Source organism: Falco cherrug, chromosome 8, assembly GCF_023634085.1.
Source record: "Falco cherrug isolate bFalChe1 chromosome 8, bFalChe1.pri, whole genome shotgun sequence".
NCBI lineage: Eukaryota > Metazoa > Chordata > Aves > Falconiformes > Falconidae > Falco > Falco cherrug.
In genome coordinates this window covers 30,877,206-30,899,816 of record NC_073704.1, presented here as the reverse complement: position 1 = coordinate 30,899,816, position 22,611 = coordinate 30,877,206, and the positions used below count along the sequence as shown (strand labels likewise).

General features: G+C 42.7%; 1 protein-coding gene across 5 annotated transcripts in view; it reads left to right on the top strand.

The window, feature by feature from the left end:
• The window catches only part of SEMA5B (semaphorin 5B), a 281,691-nt gene that overhangs the window by 216,167 nt on the left and 42,913 nt on the right, over nt 1–22,611 (top strand). For all 5 annotated transcript variants that reach the window (XM_055718846.1, XM_055718844.1, XM_055718845.1 and 2 more), the window contains 4 exons: nt 357–492; nt 4,011–4,218; nt 6,394–6,601; nt 21,008–21,125. In XM_055718846.1, the coding sequence (XP_055574821.1) occupies nt 357–492; nt 4,011–4,218; nt 6,394–6,601; nt 21,008–21,125 (670 nt within the window). The remainder of the gene's footprint in view (nt 1–356; nt 493–4,010; nt 4,219–6,393; nt 6,602–21,007; nt 21,126–22,611) is intronic.

Sequence of the window (22,611 nt, the reverse complement as noted above, 5' to 3'; positions counted from 1 at the left end):
AAAAATTAGGTTGTTTGTAATCAATAAAGATAGATGGGTTGTAAAAAAATAAAAATAAAACCAGGCACAAATAATCCATGCAAATTAAACTGTATTCACCTTACTTGTCAGAACTGCTTCCATGGCCCTTAAATCACAGACTTTTTAAAACCAAGCTTAAAATTCATTCTCAAATTTGTCATGTAAGCCATCTGCATTTTACAATATATTTATTTATTTTTACTCTGTGAGATTGGTATCACTGTACACCTACCTAGCAATTTACATTTATTTTATTTGAGTGGAGTTTGATGTCTGTTATGATGAAAATGTCAATGTTCTAATGATTAAATTGAATTTTTTCTCCCCTTTTCCAGAAACAGCATAGCTGCCTCAGCAGTGTGTGCCTTCAATCTGAGTGCCATTACTCAGGCATTTAATGGCCCTTTCCGTTACCAAGAAAACCCAAGATCAGCCTGGCTGCCAACATTAAACCCCATCCCTAATTTCCAGGTACTGCTGCTGCCCTTTTCTCCAGTTCCCTTTACATTCTGTCACTCCAGTGGGTTGGTTTGTGTGGTGCTCATTTTTCCAGGTAGACCCACGGTGCAGGTAAATCATATTTCTCCACATTTATGAGTGGTTTAGTCTGTGGGACTCTTTGCCACATGTTACTGAGACCATGGGAGCAAAAATTGAACAGTTTTACCGGTAATAAGAATGTTCAGATTTTTTGTAATAAAGAATAATTAAAACCTGTTACACTCATCACTGTCACATGAACTCCAAGAATGCGATCCTCACAAGGGGACAACTGAAACTAGGAAGGATTGAAAGCTGAGGCTGGACAAAGTCAAACTAGAATGGAGATAACCTATATTTTTAAACAAGAAAGGTAATTGACCACTGTGACTGTGTAAGGATGTGATGAATTTTCCATCACTTGATAGGGCCGGGCCCTTAAGGCTACAGTTTTTCAGTGCAAGATGGATGTCTTTCCAAGACACAGTAGCTCAGCCAGAAGTTATGGACATGTTGCAGCAGTAACTGGTGGAAGAGGACACATGAGGATAGTCACAGGGGTTCTTTCTCACCTCAAAAAACTTTGGCTTTATGAATGAGCAGCTTTCTAGGATTATCAGCTAAGGCCCATTTGAAAATTGCAGAACAACTTCAGTCACTTTATGCCCAGATGCAGTCAGTGCAGTACAGAGAGTGTGTGTGAGAGCCCCAGAAACCCTGAGTCTTCTGAAGCATGAGCCCATTTTACAGCTCAGTCCCTTCCCATCTGGGGAACCCTAGGGAGGATGGACTTGTCTTCCTGTCCTTGCTTCCCCACGGTGAAGTCTTGCAGCCCAAATGTGTGAATCTGGCTCTCCTTTACTATGGCAAAGGTGCTGAGGCTGCCTGCAAACGCCATCTGCCTTCAAGCTGGTGATGTCAGGGACCTTCCAAGAAGGACTCTGCAGTTGCCTGAAATCACAGCAAGAGCAGATGGGAGGCAGGTCCACGCTGCAGGCAGGGACATGCTTGGGTTTGTGCTGAGGAACCTGATTTCTCCTCCTGAATTCCCTCATAGCACCTGAGTGAGGTCTTCTGCCTGTACAGGATGAGACAGGTTTGGGCTTTTGATCACCCCCTCATCCTGGTGCACCCAAAACCAAGAAACAAAGCTTCACTGAAGGCTCAGCCATGCCAACCGTGGACAGGCTTCCCCGCCTCCTCCCCACCAGTTTAAAGGGAATATTAAGCTTAATGGAGAATCAAGGACTTTCTGTCCCTGGCTGGGCTAGCCCAGGAGGAATAGAAGAGGACTCTGGAAAGCATTTCCATGTAGCAAAAAGTATCAGGTAAGATATGGAGTGCAAAGATTGCAGCAGCAGGATGAAAGAAAACGGTCAGAGGAAAATAAGGAAAGGAAAAGGAGATACGTGGCAGACAAAAGGAAGATATCAAAAAGAGATTAAGATATTTTTCAAGTACAGGAGGAACAAGAGGTCAATGAAGGGCCTTTAGGAGATGACAAGGATAATTTAGTGACAGAAGAGGGAGATATTCCAAAGAAATTAAATTTTTTTTTTTTGCCTCAGTGTTCACAAAGGAAGATGAGGGAAGCATGCCAGAATATTTTTTTTCTTGCAGAGAGGAAGGAGAAACACTGAAGGATATAGAGGATCAGGGCAGTGCAGATAATCAGGAAATTAGAACAAAACAAAATAAAACCAAACCAGAGGGATGCTGTGTCAGCACGCGGGCTGCCAATAGACCAAAAGGATTATATGTGACTTGATGAGAACAGAAAACAAAACCAACAATGACATTCCTGCCACTGGGGTCCTCTTTCAGTGATGCTATAGAAAGGAAAGTGAGTGGGGAGAAAAGCATCCAAAGCAAAACAGTAGTGTAAACCAGGAGTATAGGATACAGCAGAAGAGAGATCTCTAAAAACTCTTCAGAATGTGGGATGAGTCATGAACTAAAAAAGGCAATTGCAATAGAAAAAAAAAGCATTGAAACCTCTCTGAGGACACATCAAAAACCCACTGATGTTTACTTAATCTGGCTACTCAGGAATATGCTTAAATTGATAAAAAGGTGACCATGTTCATAGGTGATGATCACTCTGTTCACCTGGTTCACACGAGCTCCAAAATATTGTAGGACTTAGTACACCAGCTGTTAGGATCCGTATTTATTGTGTATATGTGAGCTAAATTCCTGTCAGCTCGTTTCAGCATGTTGTAAGAGAAGCTCTGCATGGTGCACCTCGGAAAGGCAGCCATGCTGCAAAGAATTACTTTGATGCATATTGAGAGTATGCACATGGGAAATTTGTACACAGTGTAGCTGGAGTGCTGTAAATCAACATCCTAATGTGCAGTACATTAACTTCTTTTCCAAGGAAACCCCAAACACCTGGACCCAAAATGAAGAGAAATAAATTTGTGGGGTTTTTTCTAGTGAAATTTTTCAGGTGTGTGCTTCACTTAGTGAGAAAGTTGTCCGTGGACTGAGTATGGGAGTTGGTAGGATTTCTAGTTGTACCACAGACTCCCATGGTCTTGGGCAAAATAAATAACCAGTCACCTGGCTGTCTTTTAGAGTAATAAATCTGCCCACCGTGCATGGCATTGTAGGGGAGAGTGAAGATCCAGCCCTGGCTACTGACATGAACCACAAAACTGCATGGAGAGTTTAATCTATTGGCTTTGGAAAATGCTGAATTCTAGAGATCGGTGTGAGCTAGAAACTCAGGTCTTAGAATGTGCTATCCACCTGGCAGGGCTTACACCAGTGTTTAAAGGACACAAGATGAGCTCTCCTCTTCCCCCCTAGTCTGGATGGACAAGGACATTGAGTTCTATTTCAGTGCGCCCCTTGGTGCTGGAGGATGGATGGACAAGGGCTGGTCTGCCATTCACTGTTAAGATATGAAAGCTGCGTATGGGGAGGGGGGGAGCTGGTGGCTAACCGGCCTTGCTTCAGATGGAACTGAAAGGAGCACATCATAGAAAAGCGGCGTGGCAAGTTGAGTTCTTTGATGCAAAACCAACCAATTTTTCAGGTTTTTTAACCTCCAGTTTTCATGCATTGTACAGACCAAGATGCCAGGTGGAGTCTGAAGATTATTTGAAGTGCTTCAAGGATTTGTCACCACAAAAAAATTTCTCTCCACTGCTAGCTTTAAATCTTTCTACAGCTAGTTTTAATTCTTTCTTTTCCTGCTCTGTTTGTTAATGCCTTTTGCCCTTCTAGCGTGCAGGCTGCAGAGTATCACAAGGGAATGAAACACCACATTGCTGGTCAGTGGACCAGCTGGCAGAAACGTTTTTAAAGAATTGAAGTATACAGACCAAAGCTAGGCTACTGACCTGTGATCAGGCTAAGGGCCTGATTCTGTGACCCTCATACAGACCCACCTCCCCTGAAAATCAACAGACATGGGTTTCCAGAAGAGTTTCAGTGTTTGGTCTTGTGCTGCTGGAGTGGGGAGAAAATGCAGGTACTGAAGTTCAGTCTTCCATGTTTAGTGTAGGACGCTGAGTGATGACAGTCCGAATGAGAACCTGACGGAGAGAGTCCTGCAGGATGCACAGCGCTTGTTCCTGATGAACGATGTCGTGCAGCCGGTGACTGTAGACCCCTATGTGACTCAGGACAGCATTCGTTTTTCCAAACTGGTGGTGGATATTGTTCAGGGGAAGGATACACTCTACCACGTGATGTATATTGGAACAGGTAAGAGCGTCAGGGTTTAAGAAAGCTCCATCCACTTGCTCGTGGACCTAGCAGCCCTTGGAGCCTGTCATGATATCATTACACCGTTGTCATTCAATATCATTTTGGCACAAAACTGCATGGAAGTTAGTTTGCCTGAGTAAATTGAAAGCAGGATCGAGGACTTGAGGCAAAGTCTCAAGTGAGCAGATCATAAATCTACTTTGTGTTTAAAAGCAACAGTAACATTTTTCTCCCTTTATAAAACATGTTTCAACTACTTAGGCGAATACATAACAGTGGAGAAGAGCAAAGGTTGCTGAAATACTCTGTGGTTTTGTGCATGCAAGTTGCTTCGTTGCACCGTGGCATACTCATCTCTAAATAAGCAATAATAATACCTAACCTTCAGGCTTTCCCAAGGTTTTAATTAAGTCTTTCTTTGCGCTTCCATGTGCCTGCTGGTGTATGACTCCCAGTGCTTTCGAGATTGGGCATGCGCAGAAATGTAATTCAGATGGGGAAGCTGAGGCAAGCGATTTTTTTTGGTAGCATGACAAGCCTGTAGTAGAATTAAGTATATGACTTAGTCTCTTGATTTCTACTGCTATTCCCCAATTAGCAGGACACATTGCCTCTTCTGAAAAACACAGATATCTTGGATAAATTAAAGATGCTGAAGAAGGACAAAGTGTTACAAATGGTTGTCTTAGCCCATATTCATACTAATGATAGAGGTTAAATTAAATAGTTTGATTAATCAGAGCATATGGCCGGCCTCATGGGTATAATGTCATTATCCTCTACTGCAGAAGCTTTGACTTTAGAATAAGATGGATTGCCTCCGTAAGTGTTAGTTTAATCTCACATCTGAATGCAGAGTCATTGTCTCATTCTCATGTTACCATCTTCCAGGACTGTCTCATAACTTGTCCAGCTTTTACCACCACTTCAAAAGTGATCATCTTGGGTGTGTTCTAGTAACGTTCCCACTATGGGAGCATCTATGGACATTGATTATGGTGAGAAGATTGTAGTTAAATGGAAACACAACATGATTCTGCCATTTTAATATATCTTGGTATTTTAAGTGAGGAGCCCCAGCTACAAAGCCTGAGAGAAAGCTGGGATACTTTCTGCCTTATATCATTTGTGCAGAAAGGTCCACTGCCATAACCTTACCTCCTTTTTTGTGTTTGCTTTCTGGCCCTGGTTAGTGGTGACTGAAGAGTAATCTCTGCTGGACCTGAAACGTTTAAACTGGTCAAATGCTTCAGGAGAGACAGCACTGCCCAGAGGCAGCCCTGAACACAAACCCTGAGACAAACCGAGCCCAAACTTGAGCCTCAGGCTTGTTCTACACTTAAGGCCTTTCTAAGTGAAAGAGAAGCTTCACGTGGCAGCGAGCCCTGCTACTGTAAGTTCCTGAGCTTTGGCACCAACACAGTAGTTATCAGGACAGAAAGATCAAACCTCAGGAACAATCAAGGCTGAGAGACCTCTTTGGGGTTCTAATGAAAAAAAAGGTGTGGTTGCCCCCTTTTCTCCAGCATAAATCTCCCACAGTTTATCAGATCTTTAAATTGTTTGGGTAAGAGCAATGTGAATGCAAACAGACATTTCTGTGTATGCGCTGCTCATGCCATAGCATCCCCTTGTCAAGCTGGCAGGACGGCTTCTTCCAGGAACAGTATCAATTAGATCTGTAACCCATGCCGTCATTATGGAGCCTTCTGAGACTTCCAGCAGGGCTGCTGCATCTGTTGTCATTTGTCATGGCATCAAATCACACTGATCTGCTCCATAAACCAAAAAAAAAATACAGACTTGAGGCACCAGAAATGATCCCTGCTCTCTTGGGTCACCTTGCTGTGTAACTCACTGGTAACAGGACCAGACTCTTTGCTGCCTCAGTGCTCCAACTGGGAAATATTTCCAGGTACTCACTCTCCAGATGGTTCATATCCTTCTGGGTTCCCATTAAAATGCATTCACAGGCAGTTTCTGTAATGTCTGAGAACTACTGAGACTTGTAACGATGTAGCTGGAGCTCTCTCTACCATGGGCAGCAGGTGACCCAGAACTAGGTTTAAAGCAGCTGTGTAAAGATGACATGAATATTTCACTCTTTAGGCAGGTATTAAATGAAGTCAATGCCTCCAACATTTATTTGTGCCTTGTTTCTTGTTCTATTAGAGTATGGCACCATCTTGAAGGCCCTTTCTACCACTAACAGGAGCCTGAGGAGTTGTTATTTAGAGGAAATGCAGATCCTCCCTGATGGACAAAGGGAAGCAATCAAGAGTCTCCAAATCCTGCACAGTGACAGGTCGCTCTTTGTGGGCTTAAATAATGGAGTGCTAAAAATTCCTCTGGAGAGATGCTCCATGTACAGAACAGAAGGGTAAGCAAATTTACAGCTCTGATATATTCCACTTCAGGATCAAAAGAAGAGCACCACAGAAACATATTCCAGTCTGATTCAGTTTAGAAAGCTTTTTTTCCAAGACTACAAGACAAAAGGCACTGTTGAATGTGCATCTCCTGACAGACACATTCGTAACAGGAGCAATGTGAATGAGCAATATTTTTTTTGTAAATATTAATTCATCCTCATCAGAAATTTATTATATGTTTACCAAGGAAGGGCTTGCAATATTTACTACATTTTTATTTTTTTTAACTTCATGTGTCAATATTGCTTTTATTAACTCCATGTGTTTTGCTGGTGGTTCTTATTGACTGTATGGCTGCAGGTTTCTAAATTTGGGTTGCAGCCAGCCTATCCTGGCTTATCCGAGTGATCACCTCTCCAACGACTGATGAGGCAGGGCTGGACTGCGTGGCAACTGGTTATTGCTTTTGGAAACCAATAGCTCATCTCAACTATGTGTGACACCTCTTACACCTGGATAGATTCTGTGCCTTGATTGTAGCTTTTAAAGGGAGTAGGAAAAAATACTTTTTTTTAATTGTCAGGCCTGGCTCCAGAGCAGTTTTCCACCCAGAAATATGTGTAGAAGGTTTTTGCATCCAAATGGTATCCCCCCATTTAGGCAGGTAAAGGAGCATGGTGCCAACTGATTGAGGCATATGCTCAAATGATCTCCCTGAGTATGTAGCATGGTCTGCTGCAGGTGATTGCTTGTTTACACCTCTTGAAAATACTCTTCATTCTTCTCTCTTGCTTTTGCCTTGCTTTCCTTGATGAGAGTTTTGTCTGAAACTGATGTCCTCTGTGCTAGACAAGAGGAAGGATTTTGTTAGCAACATTGAAACAGATTCCCTCCTCCATGGCCTACTGCAAGATGTCCCTGTTCTCTTGCCAAAAAACCCGATATAGAAAATATCATCATTTTATTTTCAACGAGTTTATCTATAAGCTTGTACTACATTCATGTCTGTCTAAATATAAAAATGCCAGCTCTTTCTGTCTTCACCAAACCTCTTAATTATCCCTTTCTGAAAATATAACTTGGTCATTACTGCAAGTTTAACACAGAAGTGTTTAATGTGTAAAAGTTTAGTTGCTTATACAGACAGGCTGACACAAAAGTGTTTAGTAAGAGAAAGAGAACCACAGCTGGAAAATGCCACCCTGTTCTCAGCCCTTAAAAGCAGAGATTTGAAAAGGTAGAACATACCAGCTGTCCTCTTCAGGCTGTCCTGGAGAGTTTCAGTTTGAGAATATTTATGTGTGTATACATGTATATGATCCAGTTTCAAGAGAAATGAGTTCTTCCTTTTCTTTCTTTTCCTAATCTTGAGTTCAGCTTTCTGGTAATTTATAGATGGTGTCCCAGTTTCAGCCTGCATAAGTACTTTGTATGACACTTCCATTAAAACTCAAGTGGGGAGGGTTTGCTCAACTGCCTGAAGAAGGGACAAGCAGGGAAAAAGCAGCAGTGGCTGGAGGGCAGACAGGTGGGGGTCCCTCACAGGAGCACTGTCTATTTAGGACCCAAGGGCCACAGGGCAGTGTCCTGCTAGTATAAGCTTATTCCAGCAAAAACAAAAACCCAGCCCCAAAGAGACTCCTTTGTCTGCCGGTGGCCGCAGGCAGCCTGTTTTATGCATTGCAGGGCAGAGTCCCGGCTGAAATTGCTGGGAAGCTTATGTACCAGTGCTGGTTTTTTCTAAAGCAAACTTTCTGGAGGCATTTTTTCAGTGAAATAAGGAAATAGTCTAGCTCTTTGGGGGATGGAGACTCAAACTCTCCCTCCATCGGCTTGTTTCACGATACTTTTAGGGAATTGATGCCAGCCACTGGGCAACAGCAAAGTACACGAGATAGGTGTGTTCCTGACTCTCAGGTGTCCCCTGACAGCATGGTGGGTGCACACACTTGATGATATGGGAGGTCAGAATTTGCTGAATTTGAGTGCTGGTCAGCTACTGTACTTACGTACATTGCAATGGATCCTTTGCCCCGTGGCTGAGTCTTGTGGACGGACTCTGTACCTGAAAAAAGGAGGGAAAGAAGAAAACTTAGGAAAGCCAATGAGGACCATAATTTGTTTCTTTGTTTAAAAGGTTGTTTTTGCTACTAATATTGCTTCTTAAGGTAAGCTCTTTAATTTTTTTTAGGAAATTTTCCAGCTGCAGATTTTTCAACTGCAGATGTTGGAACCTGTTTTCCCCTTAGCATCTTGGCTATGTAGGTGCTAAGTCAACTTGGCCTCCTTTGTATTTTTTTCAATACTGAACTGTATCGAGAAGGATGTTTTAATTTCCTCCAGTGCATTCCACCTGGCACTTCTCCTGGCCTGTGATTTATTGCTTACTTATTGTTGCGTCTATGTTTAATACATGCCAATATACAGCCACCTCGAGAAGAAGGTCTCCCACCCCTACAACAGCCCCCACTTACTTTTTTGTCATGCTGTGACTTCTTGACTGGCGTCGGTGAAAAGCTCTGGTTTCAGCAGTTTTTATAATGTAATCGTTCTGATGGGGGCTCAGGAAGCTTGGAGGTGATGGAGAATTTGTGCCTCCCAGGCAAGAATACCACAACATTGTTTGTTTTCTTTGGCTGTGCCTTATGTTATCAGGAAACTTTGCAGCCTTTTACACCCTGGGGGCTGATGTGGGTTTGTGATTGCTGAGGTAGAGCTCTAGCCTTCACCCTGCCTTCTCCCCCAAAACAGGCGATTGTGTATTGAGAGAAAATTGATCTTAGCATTGATCCCCTCCAGCAGTCCTTGCCGTGCTGCATGCTGCTTCAGAACCTTGGGGCTTGGTACCAAGGCTCCGAAGTGGGGCAAAGGAAAAGGCAGCAACAAAGAGAAGAGGTGGAAAGGGGAAAGGATTTCTGCCATCTCCTTCACTGTTTGTTTATTGACACGGCACCGATTTAATCTCTTAAATGGTGACCAGTAACTCAGCCCCATGTCTTGCTGTAGTTCATTGACCCAATGTATTTTGAGGTCTCTGAGCGGTGTTTTGTGTGTGCTCACTGACCTGTCTCAATCTGTCCTTTCAAAACAGCCAATCTTAGCAGCAGGGCAAGAGGAAGACATCTGTAATGTCAGCTGCCCAAATTTACAGGCTGGACTTGGCTGCAGGGACACTGTGTTGTGCGTGTGTTTTCCTGTTGTGCTTAGGTGCTGCCGTTCCCCACGCTGGAGACTATTAGGAAGATGTCCAATGCGAGTAAAACCTACAAGCCCTTTGAACATGCAGTCTGTTTCGAAGGCTGCTTTGCCCGGCTGTGCGGTAGCTTGGGTGTGCTTGCTGCTGGATTTTGCATGGCTTTGAAGTCTTTGTAACTTCCCTGCAATTTTCAAATGAGCTTGGATTTTTACCTCGAGCTGCCCTAGGCTTTGGGGAGTGATATTTGGAGAACCAGCACTGCAGCTTTCTCACTGACACCACTATATCCCTAGAATGTGTCTAAACAAAGTCATGAATCTGAGTTCTAGAGAGATGAGGACTTCCGATCTGGACCATTATTTTCAGGTGGGGTTTATCTGTAGGAGTAGTTTAGTAATTTTTTTAAAGGGTGGGGTGAGATTATTCATTTCAGGAGTTGCAATCAAACAGGTAGGAAAATGAAGCCAATTGTTGCAGGGAACACTTTGTGATCCCTTCATATTGCCCTTTTGTAGCATCAGGGCTGTGGGCCTCTGAGCAGACATAAACACTGAGGCAGGCCTTGGAGTGATTTTGTAGCCATTTCTTGATTGCACCTTCAAATGAGAAAAAGAAAATGTGTTTGGGAATGAGACCAGAGGGTCCCTTGAATACCTGCCTTTTCTGCTCTCCCTGCCCTGAGCAGTTTAACACACTTTATGTTGCTATTCATTCTTCCCTCTTCCTCCCTCCAGTTTTCTGTGTAAAATTTGCATGGTGCGGGTTGCACTTTTGGGTTGTACAGTGCGGTTCTGAGAATAGTTTGGCTTGCCTGTCCTCTCCCTGCCATGGTGTGCTCACATGCGGGCATCCTATCAGGTTGTGTGAGTGCCACCTCAGGTCAGCCTCCTGCCTCCTGCTTCTGAGGCCATGGGGTGAGCCAGATCCTCTTGCACGCAGCCTGTGAAACACTCTCATTTGAACCCTGCCTGCTTTTTTGACCGGGTTGCAGGGAGTTCACTGTTGAGTGATGCTGAGTTTTTGCCCTCCAACTTGACCTAAATTCTGCCCTACACCCCCTCCAGCCATGGTGTTTAATGCAAAGCTAGCAGAAATGACTCAGCTGACAAGTACTCTTATTGGATGACTTGAGATCTGTGTGAGAAACACAATTCACCTCTAAATAGCATTGGGCCAGTGATCAGACAACTAAGTACATATAGGTAAGTAACTCGTGAAATGGCTCCAGGGAGTTTTTGGAAGAAAAGTGTCAGCAGCTGCAGTAAAGAAGCAGGGAGTTTTCTGCCCTCTTTCTCTCTCCAAAGTGCAAAACTAGAGCTCCAGGTATGGTCCCTGTACTACATCCACGCTATGCTTTAAGGGGGCTGAGATATCACATGGAGCATTGCTTTGGTGGTTATTGTTATTTTCTTTTTTTTTTTTTTTTTTTACTCCTTATATGGTGCAAAATCCTCTGTAAAAAAAGGAATGAAGCACTTGAATTTAGGATTGCAAAACCAGAATTACAGGATTACCAGATCTCAGGAGTGAAACTGTTAGGGAACTTAATTGAAGGATTAATACAGTCTGGGAAGAGATCTAAAAATTTCCCAGTTTTGGGAAAGAGTGAATTGAATATGGACTGGAAATACTCTGACCTCTTCATCAGAATGACGATAGTTCCTCCAAGGACAAACAAGGAACTATTGTTCAGTGAAAAGAACAGGAGAGAAAATGTTAAAAAGAGGAAAGGGAACAAAGCAGACTGTTGTTCAGTGGAGCCCAGCATCCAGCAGATCGCTGAGGTGACGTTGATGGCCAGATTGTTCATCAAAGACCTCAAAAATCAAGCCCCTTCTTCTGAGCTGAGGCTGTTGAAAATCTGGCCCAGATTTTGTTTGAAAATCTTCTCCCTGAGAGTTTTTAAAAATAGCCAATGCATTGAACATGGTTTTAAAAATTGAGGCAAAAGGAAAGGTAACAGCCTACAAAAATGTTGTGATAAAGCTTAATCATCAGTTTCCATCTGCTTTGGCTGATATGGCCTCTCCAAAATCAAGGGAATTAGCTAATTATTGTACTACCAATAATGCTGAAAAGCTTTGAAAGACTTCATAGGCAGAAAGGAGAGTGCTCAGCCCAATGTTTTGTCATGCACGGTGTCCAATAATACATCAGAATAAATCACAAAACATCTGGTTTGGCATTCTGGTTGCATTTAAGTAAATAGCAAGACTCCCACTGACAGAGAATGAAGACATCAAACAGAACCATGATCGCTAAAGCTCTTGGAAAGAATGAAGTTTGGTAGATGAAATGGATCTGTGTTCTTTAAATAGAAGTACAAAATTATGCCATTTTCTCTATCCTGAAAACACATTTGCATCTGCTGTAGCAGGCAATTACTCCCATTTTCTTTAATATAGCTGCTTATATATGTAGAGTTAGAGTGCATCAATACTATTTGCAGGATGTGGACCTTTAAGATCCTAGGGGATGATACAGGTCTTAAGGAACCTGGATTTTAGGATAGTAGTTGAAGAGCTTCATTTGAACAGTCAGTCTGGAAAATGGACATGGCCATGTGTGTTTGAAATTGGAAAAAAAAAGAAGGCAAGGGTAAATGGTAATGTAGTGAGCAGGGACGTGTTTCCAGTAAGATGCCAGAGAGATTGGTTTTCAATTTCATCTTATTTGACATTATCTTTAATAGCACGGAAGAAAGAAAATATACTTTGTAGATGGCGTTTAAGTATGAAGGAATCACAAATAACAGTGAGGAGAAAAATGCAATGTGGGGTGAGTAGAGAAACCAGCAAGAGTCTGGGTTTGAGGAGTAAGCCTGTGCTGAGATTGCTGGTGTTTGCGTCACTGAAAAAGAGAAAAGATGAAAGAGTGAAAAGGGGCTCAGCTCTGAACAGGTGAATTATTACAGTGTTTCCCATTTCTATTAAATGCTCAAGCCGGTGGCATGCTTTACGTTCATTTCAAGCTGCCTGTACACTTTCAGGTTCCCGCTTTTAGCTCCAAAATACGTAAATGGCCGCAAGTGAATGGTCCTGTGGCAGAAGGGGAATTCAGCAATAGCCAGAGTCCAAGGTTATACAACTGCTGAAACAGATGAAGGTCACTTCAGAAAAAGCCAAGCAAAACCAGCTAATTTCAGGTCTCACTGCCTTTTGCTCCTTACTATCATGACTAGACTGCCAATTTGTTTTGGGGGGCTTTGGATTTGCTGGAAGGGAGGAAAAAGTGGGGAGTTTCAATGTGCTGAGGGCTTTTGTTTGCTCCTTGTTTTGAAAGCACACTGCCAATGTGACTTAGCTCACAAGATCGGGAACAGTTTAGTGTATGGATCCTTTTACCTCTAGCAGGCTGGCTTTAGGCCAGCTCAGATCAATGATGTCTAAAAGTCATTACCATCTGATGCCTGCTAGGTGGGCTATATGAAATCAGTTTCAACACAGTGGCAACTGACAAGAAAGCAGGTAGTTTTCATGGAATATTTTATGTCAGGATGACATTGATGCTATTGTTATACAAACAAGATTAATAACTAAAGCTACCGGCAAGCCCCAGGGCAGATATCCATTGCATCTGTCAATTCTCGCAATTTGCTGCTATTAGGTCAGAAGATTTGTACTCTAGGCAATGGTCATATTCAGCAACATGGCTCCTGTTGTGGAGTCTGCAGCCTTACTGCTGCCATGGCTGGTTTGCTTCATGTCTCAAGCTTCCAGGCAGCATTAGCAGTGTGAAAAAGAAATGTTCCCAATGTTAATACTGAATGAATATATTGCTACAGATGCATCATTAACTTTTTATTAAGATATATGCTATTTTACCTGTTTGGGGAGGAGGAAGTGTCTGGAGCCAGAGCAAATCATTGTTGATTTAAGTTTAAGTATATATAAGTATATAAAATATGTATGGGTTGTAGTAAAACATAACGTTGTACTGTCTGGTGTCTTTTACATGTCAAAATATCTAAGTACTTTAGTTCTGTGGGAACCCTCCAGTTTGCAAAGGGGTAGGGCTGGATTTCAAGAATATCCATTTACTTAAGTGATGTTGTCTCTTGTTAAAAAGTGGAATGGACGTTGTTTGGTGGCAATTTTATAAGTATGTGGGAAAAAGCAATGGAGAATATGTTGGCAGGACTATTTTTCCCTTTATGCAATGTTAAAATAGCTCTGCATTGGACAAGAGGTGTGTTAGATCCTCAGGATGTAGTAGGTGGTCTAATAGTTATTTGCCTTTTCCAACATGTATTAATCTACAAAGGCTCTGTCTAGTTGAATCTGCATCTTGTTGAGCAGAAAATAATTACCCAGAGCTTAACAAAATCCAACTTTAACAAAGGAGCTGCTTGAATATGGATTACTTTGTGCAGCCTGGGTGACAACTGTAGACTGTTTTCAGGTTTCTTTATCATCACTCACATTTCTTTCTAAGTTTTCTCGCTTTGCAGTTTTCTTTCCCTAAGTTCCCATTTTAGCATAATTTGTGTTCTTAAATCATTATCTTGCAGAGGTTATGTAAAGCACCTGTCTGTGTCCCTAGAAGTGGATTTGCTCTTGCCTAAACTACCTTTTTTCCTGTATCCACCTACGCCACCAGACTACAGGAATTTGCCGTGTTCACACATTAAGTCTCAAATCTGCAACCACAGAGCAGAAACCCAGGTGCAGAGTACATCTTATTAGAATCACAGCTGCCTCCAGACAATGACTGACACAGGGCAGAGACAGGGAATAACACTTGAGTGCACTGATTTGCCCAGGCTGCCTTTCCAAAAGGATGTCTAGTCCCCTCTGCCTCTTTCCATATGGCAGCCCTGGGGGGCATGTTTTCTTAAGGCTCAAAAGCCTGTGGAGGCTAGGAAATAGTTGTGCTTCGCAATCCAGACAAGCATACCCTGCATTCAGGAATTCCTTCTGGCTATTCCTTTCATTAGGACTTTAATAGTATCTGAGTTTTCTTGTGGATGACTGATCCCATCACTGGTAGTCAGAGGCTCTCTGTACTTTTGTTTTTATTAGAGGTCAGTTTTGTTTGGCACAGTGACAAGAGTTTCTTCTAACAGTGTTTGTGGAGGAACACTTATTCATCTTTTTTATTGATGTAAACATAAATCCAGATTTAATCAGAATTTTTCTTGGGATGGCATTAATCTTCATATTTGAATAAATGCAATGTTGGTTTATTTCACAGCTTTAAAAATAAAAATAAACACCTATCCAATAAAGAAGTCACTGTTGCTAAAAGATGATGGAATGGGATGTCAGAAAGTAAGAAATTGAATAGTTTGTTGTGTTGATTGTGCAAGGCACTATACAACACCACAATCAATTAAAGTGATATTGAAAGTGGTATGGCAGGAGGTGGAAACTAGCAAGCCAAGGTCTCTGATGTGGAAAGGAAAATGAGAAGAAACTGCCTCTGAAAATCCTCTGTCTCTGCACTGCTTCATTCAAGTAAGTTACATGTGTTTGGCTCGTAAATGGACTTCAATTTTAGGGATTGTTTTACACCATGGCTTTAATTTATGCATTCTAAACAAATCACGTGCAGAGCAGCAATCACTGATGCTAAGCTTGTGTGGGTGATAAATTACACACGCAGACAAACACACACACTTCAGCTTCTCTGCCTCTGTGTCTGATACCAAATGCCAAAATACCAAACTTGTCTGTCCAGATTAACGTCAACTGTAGCCCCCACAGTGGTGGTACCTGTGAGGTGTGGTATGCTCTTCCTGACTAGTGCCCTGCTCCACAAATAGCCCCGTTAATTACTTGTGAAGTATGTGGCTACTCATCTTGAGGAAAGGGCAGCAGCATCTGGCACGGAATATGTTGTATTAACCAGCTGAGAAACGAAGCTGCTACTTGACCAGCGTCTGACTAAAGCAGCTCAGTTCCACTTGGCTTCTCTTCTCAGTGGGGAGAGATAATGGATTTGTACAGATCACTAACTCATCTCTGCGGTTTGAATTTTTAAAGGTATCAAAATTAGAGGGACTGTTTGAAGGTCTGGTGCTTTTTTTCCCTTTCTAATCTTATTTTCTTAAGCCATGAACATCCTTTTGATTCTTATTCTTCTCTTTTCATGCCATCTGGCTTTAGGGAAGACACAAGTCCATTCTTCCTTGCACGGGTTATTGAGGTTGTCAGTAATTATGATTTGGTTGGCTGGAAGCTAATATGATTATTTGTTTAGTTCATCCCCTCCGCAGGTTGATAGCAATGGGACAGTAAGCTAACCTTGTCGGGAAATGCCTGTCTGCCAAACACAGCCTCGTGCTCACAACTAAGAGACACAGCTAAAACCCCCTTACTGCTTGCAAAAGGCTGTTCCCCTGGAGTTAACTGCTCGAAGACTGCAACAAACCAGTGTGAAATTCTGAGGTCTTATTTGCCAAAAGAGCAAGGTGAACTCCTGTGCTGCCCATGCTCCTGAGATGCTGAGCACAGAAAAGTGTTGCTCAGTGCCTTTCAGGGCCAGGCTTATAAATGTTTGCACTGCACCAGCTGATAGTGCTGCTGTCTCTGTGCCTCTAATGAACTACCTGGTGATGCCAATGGGGGTTTAAAGGACTGGGTCTGTGACAGTTATTGAATCTCCCTGGCCAACATGATGTTCAGTGCAGGTTCCAAACTAATCAGAATCAAACCAAAAAATACAGAACCCTTTCCTGGCGCAGTAGCAGGGTTTTGTGAGCAAACACAGTTTGGGAAGGGAGCTTCTCAGTCCTTGGGTCTAGAGCCTGGTCTCTGCAGATCATCACGTCCTGTCGTTCCATTCCTATTTGCTGAGAAAGAGGTAAATGAGAAGAGAGGGAGGAAAAACTGGGAGAACAAGCATGTCCTGGCAGATGAGAGGAGCAGAATCCTTCAGTTTGAATGCTCTGGGTGAGAGTTCTGTGGCTTTTGGTACAAAATGGCATTTTTGTGTGTCTTCTGTCTGGTAGTAAGAATGGGAAGACGCTGTAGTAATTCTTTCCTTTTTTTGGTCTGCCGAAGCTTAATCTCTTCAGTTTGGTTCTGTCGGTTTGCTAATCCATTTATTACACAGTCTAAAGTTTTAACTCTGTGGGAAAAATGACCAAAAGAAGAAGGAAGTTATCTAGACCCAGAACGAATTAAAGTGGGAATGAAAAACTTTTGAACTACAGACATTTAAGCTTTAATGAAGATTCTGAAAGATGTCATTCAGGCTATTACAGAAAAGGAGATCTTGAGCAGGACCAGCATCTTGGAAACAGAAACCTTTTAACAGCACATGCTATTCGGGAAGACTCAGCACTGCCAGGTTTCAAAGGCCCCGTAAAAACTCTTTTGAGTAATAGGCAGGCTGTGGATAGTGCCCCACTTACAGAGTCTTAATCCTTTGTGTTATCCCAGATCATTGCTGTAGAAATGATTGCAACAGTCAACAACAGGGAGGCTTACAGCCCCCAAACAGCAGGCAGCAGGTGAGCTCTTATGAGTAAGATCTTATTTTCATGCAAATGTCCTTGGTAAGTGAGAATAAGGAACTGGAGAAAAAAATACCTTGAATAGGAGATACAAATGGAATTGTTTTTGAATTGAGCATTTTCAGTGTATGCCTTTATGCCTCAGATAAGACATTTATTGCAAGGCAATGAAATAAAGTGTATCGCTATTGATAGTAATGCCCTGTCATAATAAATCCAACCTCTTAGATATCCATCAAGAAGTATTCTCCTGAGTCCTCACTGAATGAGCTGTGGTTAGTAGATGGCGGGGACACGGACCATGTGGTATCATCACCATCTTACTTCAACAAGCATCCTACTTTGTGGGATTTCATTAACTAAGTCATTAGCATTAATGTAGCTAGTGTTAACCTGCTATGCTTGGTAAGTCTTCAGGGATAATGAGTTCCCGCTACCTGTGTGAATTATGGTGGGAGACAATAGTGTGTTGTTAGCTCCTTGAGGCATTCCCAGCCTGCCACTGAGGAGACCTGGGTGTGGTGTTCCCTGTATGTATGGTATGAAATCTGGCCCCACTGAGCCAGTGGCAGAAGTCCCATTGCCTTTGAGACATCAAAATTTCCTTATAGCATGTAAACTCCTTTGTATCTTATTTCATGGTATTTACATACTGCCCTGCAAGACTTTGAGTCTTGCAGCCTGTGTGAGAGTTTTCAGCAGCGTCAAAATACAAAATGGTATTTACATGTAAACATTTCAATTCATTTTGTGTTCTGAGCACAGGGAAATGCTGTGATATCTTTAAATTTTCCACACCGTGGTGCTTGTTCTACTAAAAATGACAGCGTATTTCTGAAGCATTTTGATCTGTGAGTATGTGTATGCATATATATATATATATTTGTCTTTTGGTGTGTTTGTGGTTTTATCTTTTAATGACATCAATAGGGAGATATATATAAGTGTTCTAAAGATAAGGGTATAAATTAGGTTGGATTTTGAAGTGTTCACTTAGAGTATTTGCCAGAAATGTTGTTCTTTTGCAGTAATGGACATTGTGATGCTTTTCCTCTTACAACAGGAAAAAAATAGAGCAAATTTTGTAGTAAGTAAATACATTCCTCCTCACCCTTAAGTGTATCACTGTCAGCTGATACGATGGGTTTCTCAGCAGAACTGAGGCAGATGACTGGGCTTCAAACCCTGAAGGGAGGCAGACAGCACAGCTATTTTGGGTTTAGATTTCAAATGGTTTTGAGGGCCTGCTGTCAGACAGGAAGAAGTCCGAGGCTTTGATGGTTGTTAAATTACAGACTGCATGTCTTGACAACCCAGCAAAGCCCGGCCTGGGTAGGAATTCATTACACCCAGGATGCAGAGCACAGGGACGGTGCAGTGTGGGATGGCCGTAGCTCCCCGCCAACAAGCACCATGCCGGGCTTTTCCTGGGGCCCAGTACCATGGCCTTCTGGTGGCTCTGCAGCTGGGTTCTGATGGCCTGTCAGCTGGGGGGCAGTGGCAGTGGCAGGGGACCACAGGCTGTGATTCATTGAGTGCACCGTTAGGGATCTGTAGCTCGCCACTCTCGGCCAAGAGCAGCACATTAACTACATGACATACATTATGATAGTGCCAGCAAAGTGGTCACTGCCTAACTGGGATATATTGCAGCCTGTGGAGTGGCTGAGGGCTGCAGCACAGAACATATGGAGATTATTTCCTGAATTTATGCAGCACATGTTTTCCTATAAATTAAATTCAGAGAAAATGTGTATCATAACAGGGTGATGCTCACAACAGCCTTCCTTGTTATGAATTACAATGACCTCTCTCAGCTTGCTGGGTGCCTATGAAATGGCTTCGTGCAGTTGGAAACAATAGCGTGTACATGGTGTTGAGGTCTGAAAGCCTGACCAAAAGGCTATCTAACTACAAGCAGGATTTTTTTTCCTGTTTTTTCTCCTCCCCACCTTGCTTCTATTATTCTTATTCTTCTCTCTGGAAACTGCCCAGTTTCCCCCTGAATTGCCGAGTTGCTGAAGATGGTGGGAAGATGCCCTGGTGTCTGCTCCGTAATTAGTTGGGTGCTGCCCTTGCTGAGGGGCTGCTGGGTGGCAAAGGCTGCTCTGGACGTGGTGGCAGCCCCGCTTCATGGGTGAGGGCAGTGTGGGTTGCCAAAACAGCAGGATGGGGGTCCTGTGCCAGAGTAATGAGCAGAGCAGGACATGTCCCTTCTGTGTCCTTGGACTGAGGATCTCAAGTCTTTTCTAGGCAAATATTTGATGTTCTGTTACCTGAGGCTTGCACAAAATCATCTTTGCCTTTTCCTTGGGTGTGCAGAAGCAGCTGACAGAAAAATGTAGTAGAGACAGTCATTGTAACTACCTTCCTAAAGCATGAAAGAGGAAGTTATGTTCCTTACAATGCTGTGTGTGAAATCTTTAGTAGAGAAAATACAGGAAGCTGCCATGTAGAAGCAAACTAGAAACTCATGATTGAGATATAAATATATACACGTGTGTGTGGATAGATATACATATATATGTAAAGCAATGGGTACCAGACAGCAAAACAATCTGGGGTCTGATTTGGGGCAAATCATTGTGGAGTCAGTACAGACTGAAGGAATGTTTTGAGCTGTGCTTAAGGGACTTGCTTTTTCATTTGTGGCTGATTACGGGCTAATAGGATTTCAAAGATTTTTGTGAGGGAACAGTTCACATCTCATTGCATTTAATTCTTTTTTTTTTTTTTTTTTAATGTTTCATTTATCATACTGATACCTACCCTTAGAATACATTTTGTTACTCTCGTCTTTAGCTTCTTGAACTGAATTTTTCCCCTTGGTCCCTTGCTGCTGTCTATTAGGCAGTTTTCAAATCATTTGGGACTTTTGGAAAGATCCTATCAGCCTTTTGTTTGCTAGAAGAGAATGGATCAGTGGAATAAAAAAATAATGTTGTGCATCTTTTTAGGTTTAGTCCTCTCTTCTTTGTCTTTCACTAATACATGTATGATGTGGCTTGAAAATTAATAATTTGAAAGCAAGTCATGGGAACAACCAATACAGCTGAATTTTGTTGGTACAGACTAATTCTGTGACTGACCTTCTCTGTTTAGTGGCAGTAGTGACCCTAGTTCTTTTTCTTTAGCAGCTCACATGTTGGGAACACACACTTAGCCTGTAAATATGGATACAGGAGGAAAATGAATACAGCAGTGTTCAAAGCCAAAAGCTTAGAAATAATGTTCTGCTGTGACTTTTCCAAACTGACATCTTGATGTTGGGATTATAAATGAAACCATTGTTCCAGCAAAGGCCAAGACTAATAGAAAGCCTTTATTACTGGTCCATTGGCTAATTCTGCTTGTCTAACCCCTTTGGATGGACACAGTGTCAGAAAACATACTCACAGAGGTTGCTTTGTGTGAGATTTGGCCTGCTGAGTGACTACATGGGGGCACAAAGATATCTCAATGACAAGCGTTCTTTGACTAAAATTTGTAAAGTCATTTTTTTTCCCTAGGCCTTGGAGAGGAGTGAACTGATTTTTAATCTACAAGCTCCTATGAGTGATATTTGCTTTGTGTCCTATCACCCTTCTATTCAGCTGTTCTCCCCTTCCAAGCAGGTAAACCTCTGCTTAGAAGAAATTGTTTCTTCTGCTGAGCCTCGGTGCAGTTGACAGCTGTCATATACAAGCACTGTACTTGAATACGTGTCTTTAGAGCTAGACAGTATTAAAGAACTTTAATCTTTTCTCTTTGCACATGCAGGGAATGCCTAGGAGCCAGAGACCCCTATTGTGGCTGGGATAACAAACAGAAGCGATGCACCACCATTGAGGACAGCTCCAACATGAGCCTGTGGACTCAAAATATTACTGAGTGCCCAGTAAGTGGAAGGAGCAGAAATATTTTATATATACTGGTGTGTGAGTGTGTGCATATGTGTGAAAGTGAGTGTGTGGCATCCTGATGAGGGCTGGCTGTTAGGAGAGCATGGGGAACCCAGTGGCAGACATTTATACCTGGTCACAGCCTCTTGTTTAGAACACAGAGACCTCCAAATGTATTCTCTCCAGAGGAGGGATCCCAAAGCAATCATTCTGTCCTCCTCATGCCCGCCCATGCCTCGAGTGGAGAAGATTGGATTATGCTGTTGGGTTACTGCTGAGAACCATGTAAGCCCCAGATGAAACCTGAGCTCCTCCACTGTCTGCACCATTTCCTTGGCTTCCCTGCAGGTTGGAGAAATCAGAATAGCTGACTGCAGCATCCTTGGACAGCATTCAGTTAAATTTGCTCTTGGATCCCTGAGCTGGCCCCAGGAGACAACACCGGTGAAGAAGTGTTGCGTTGGCAGTAAGAGGCATCTGGGGAGCAGCAGAGAAATAGGGCATGCATGGGCGGTTTGCAGAAGGAGACAAAAGATACAGTACATACTAGAGAACAGAAGTGAAGGGGACAGTGTAACCGAGAGACAGAATGCGAGAGTGTTGGGTCCCAATTTCACTTCAGCAGACTAAAGACCAAATCCATATGATATTACAAGGAGATGGTCTTCCTTCCTTGCCCTGGTCTCCATCAGATGCAGCAGTTAAAAAAAGAAGCGTCTCTGGTTGAATCAGTTTGAACTGCCTCTCCAGCTCCCTTCCAACCTACCCACCCACCCTCCTCTGATGACAATATCCAGTTCCTGGCTGTGATCCCCAGAAGCCGACTAGCCAAATTTAGTTCCTGCTGTTTGAAGCATACCTGCAAGTTGGCTGCGGAGGAAAACCAGTCTTGTTAAATAAATTGTGGGGGGAGAAATGCTCATTAATGTCCATTGTTATTATCTAATGTCTATTAGCATGTTAATACTGCTAAATCTGGTAGATAGCATGAGAGGGATGGATGGGTTATATCTTCAATATGCTACTTCTGTCTGGAGACGCTGGGATGTTTATTCCCCTTATCTTCCTTACTTCTCAGATATTTTCCCAGGAAATATTAGTCATTACTTCAATCCATCCTCAGCTTGGCAGGCTTAAGTTTTTCACTGCTGGATTCAGAGGCTTGTGTGCTTATAACCCTCCTGTGTTGAACTGGGATGCAGTGCTTCTTGATTGCCCATGCTGCTATCTCGTCTTGCTTAATGCCTGTGTCTGTTGATAGGTGTGTGAGGTGTTAATCCTCTAGTTTGAATGTCTGCTGTGGTGTGCACTAGGGAACAGGCTGCTCCAGGTCATTGTTTCAAGGTCATTAAAAACCCGGCACAGAATATTCAGGAGCCTTGGCTGTTCTTGTAGCACTAGTCTTACATTTGTTTTAGCATTTCCATTGTAGATTATTTTCCGTGTAGGTGCTCTCATTCTGGTGCATACATCAGCCTTGTG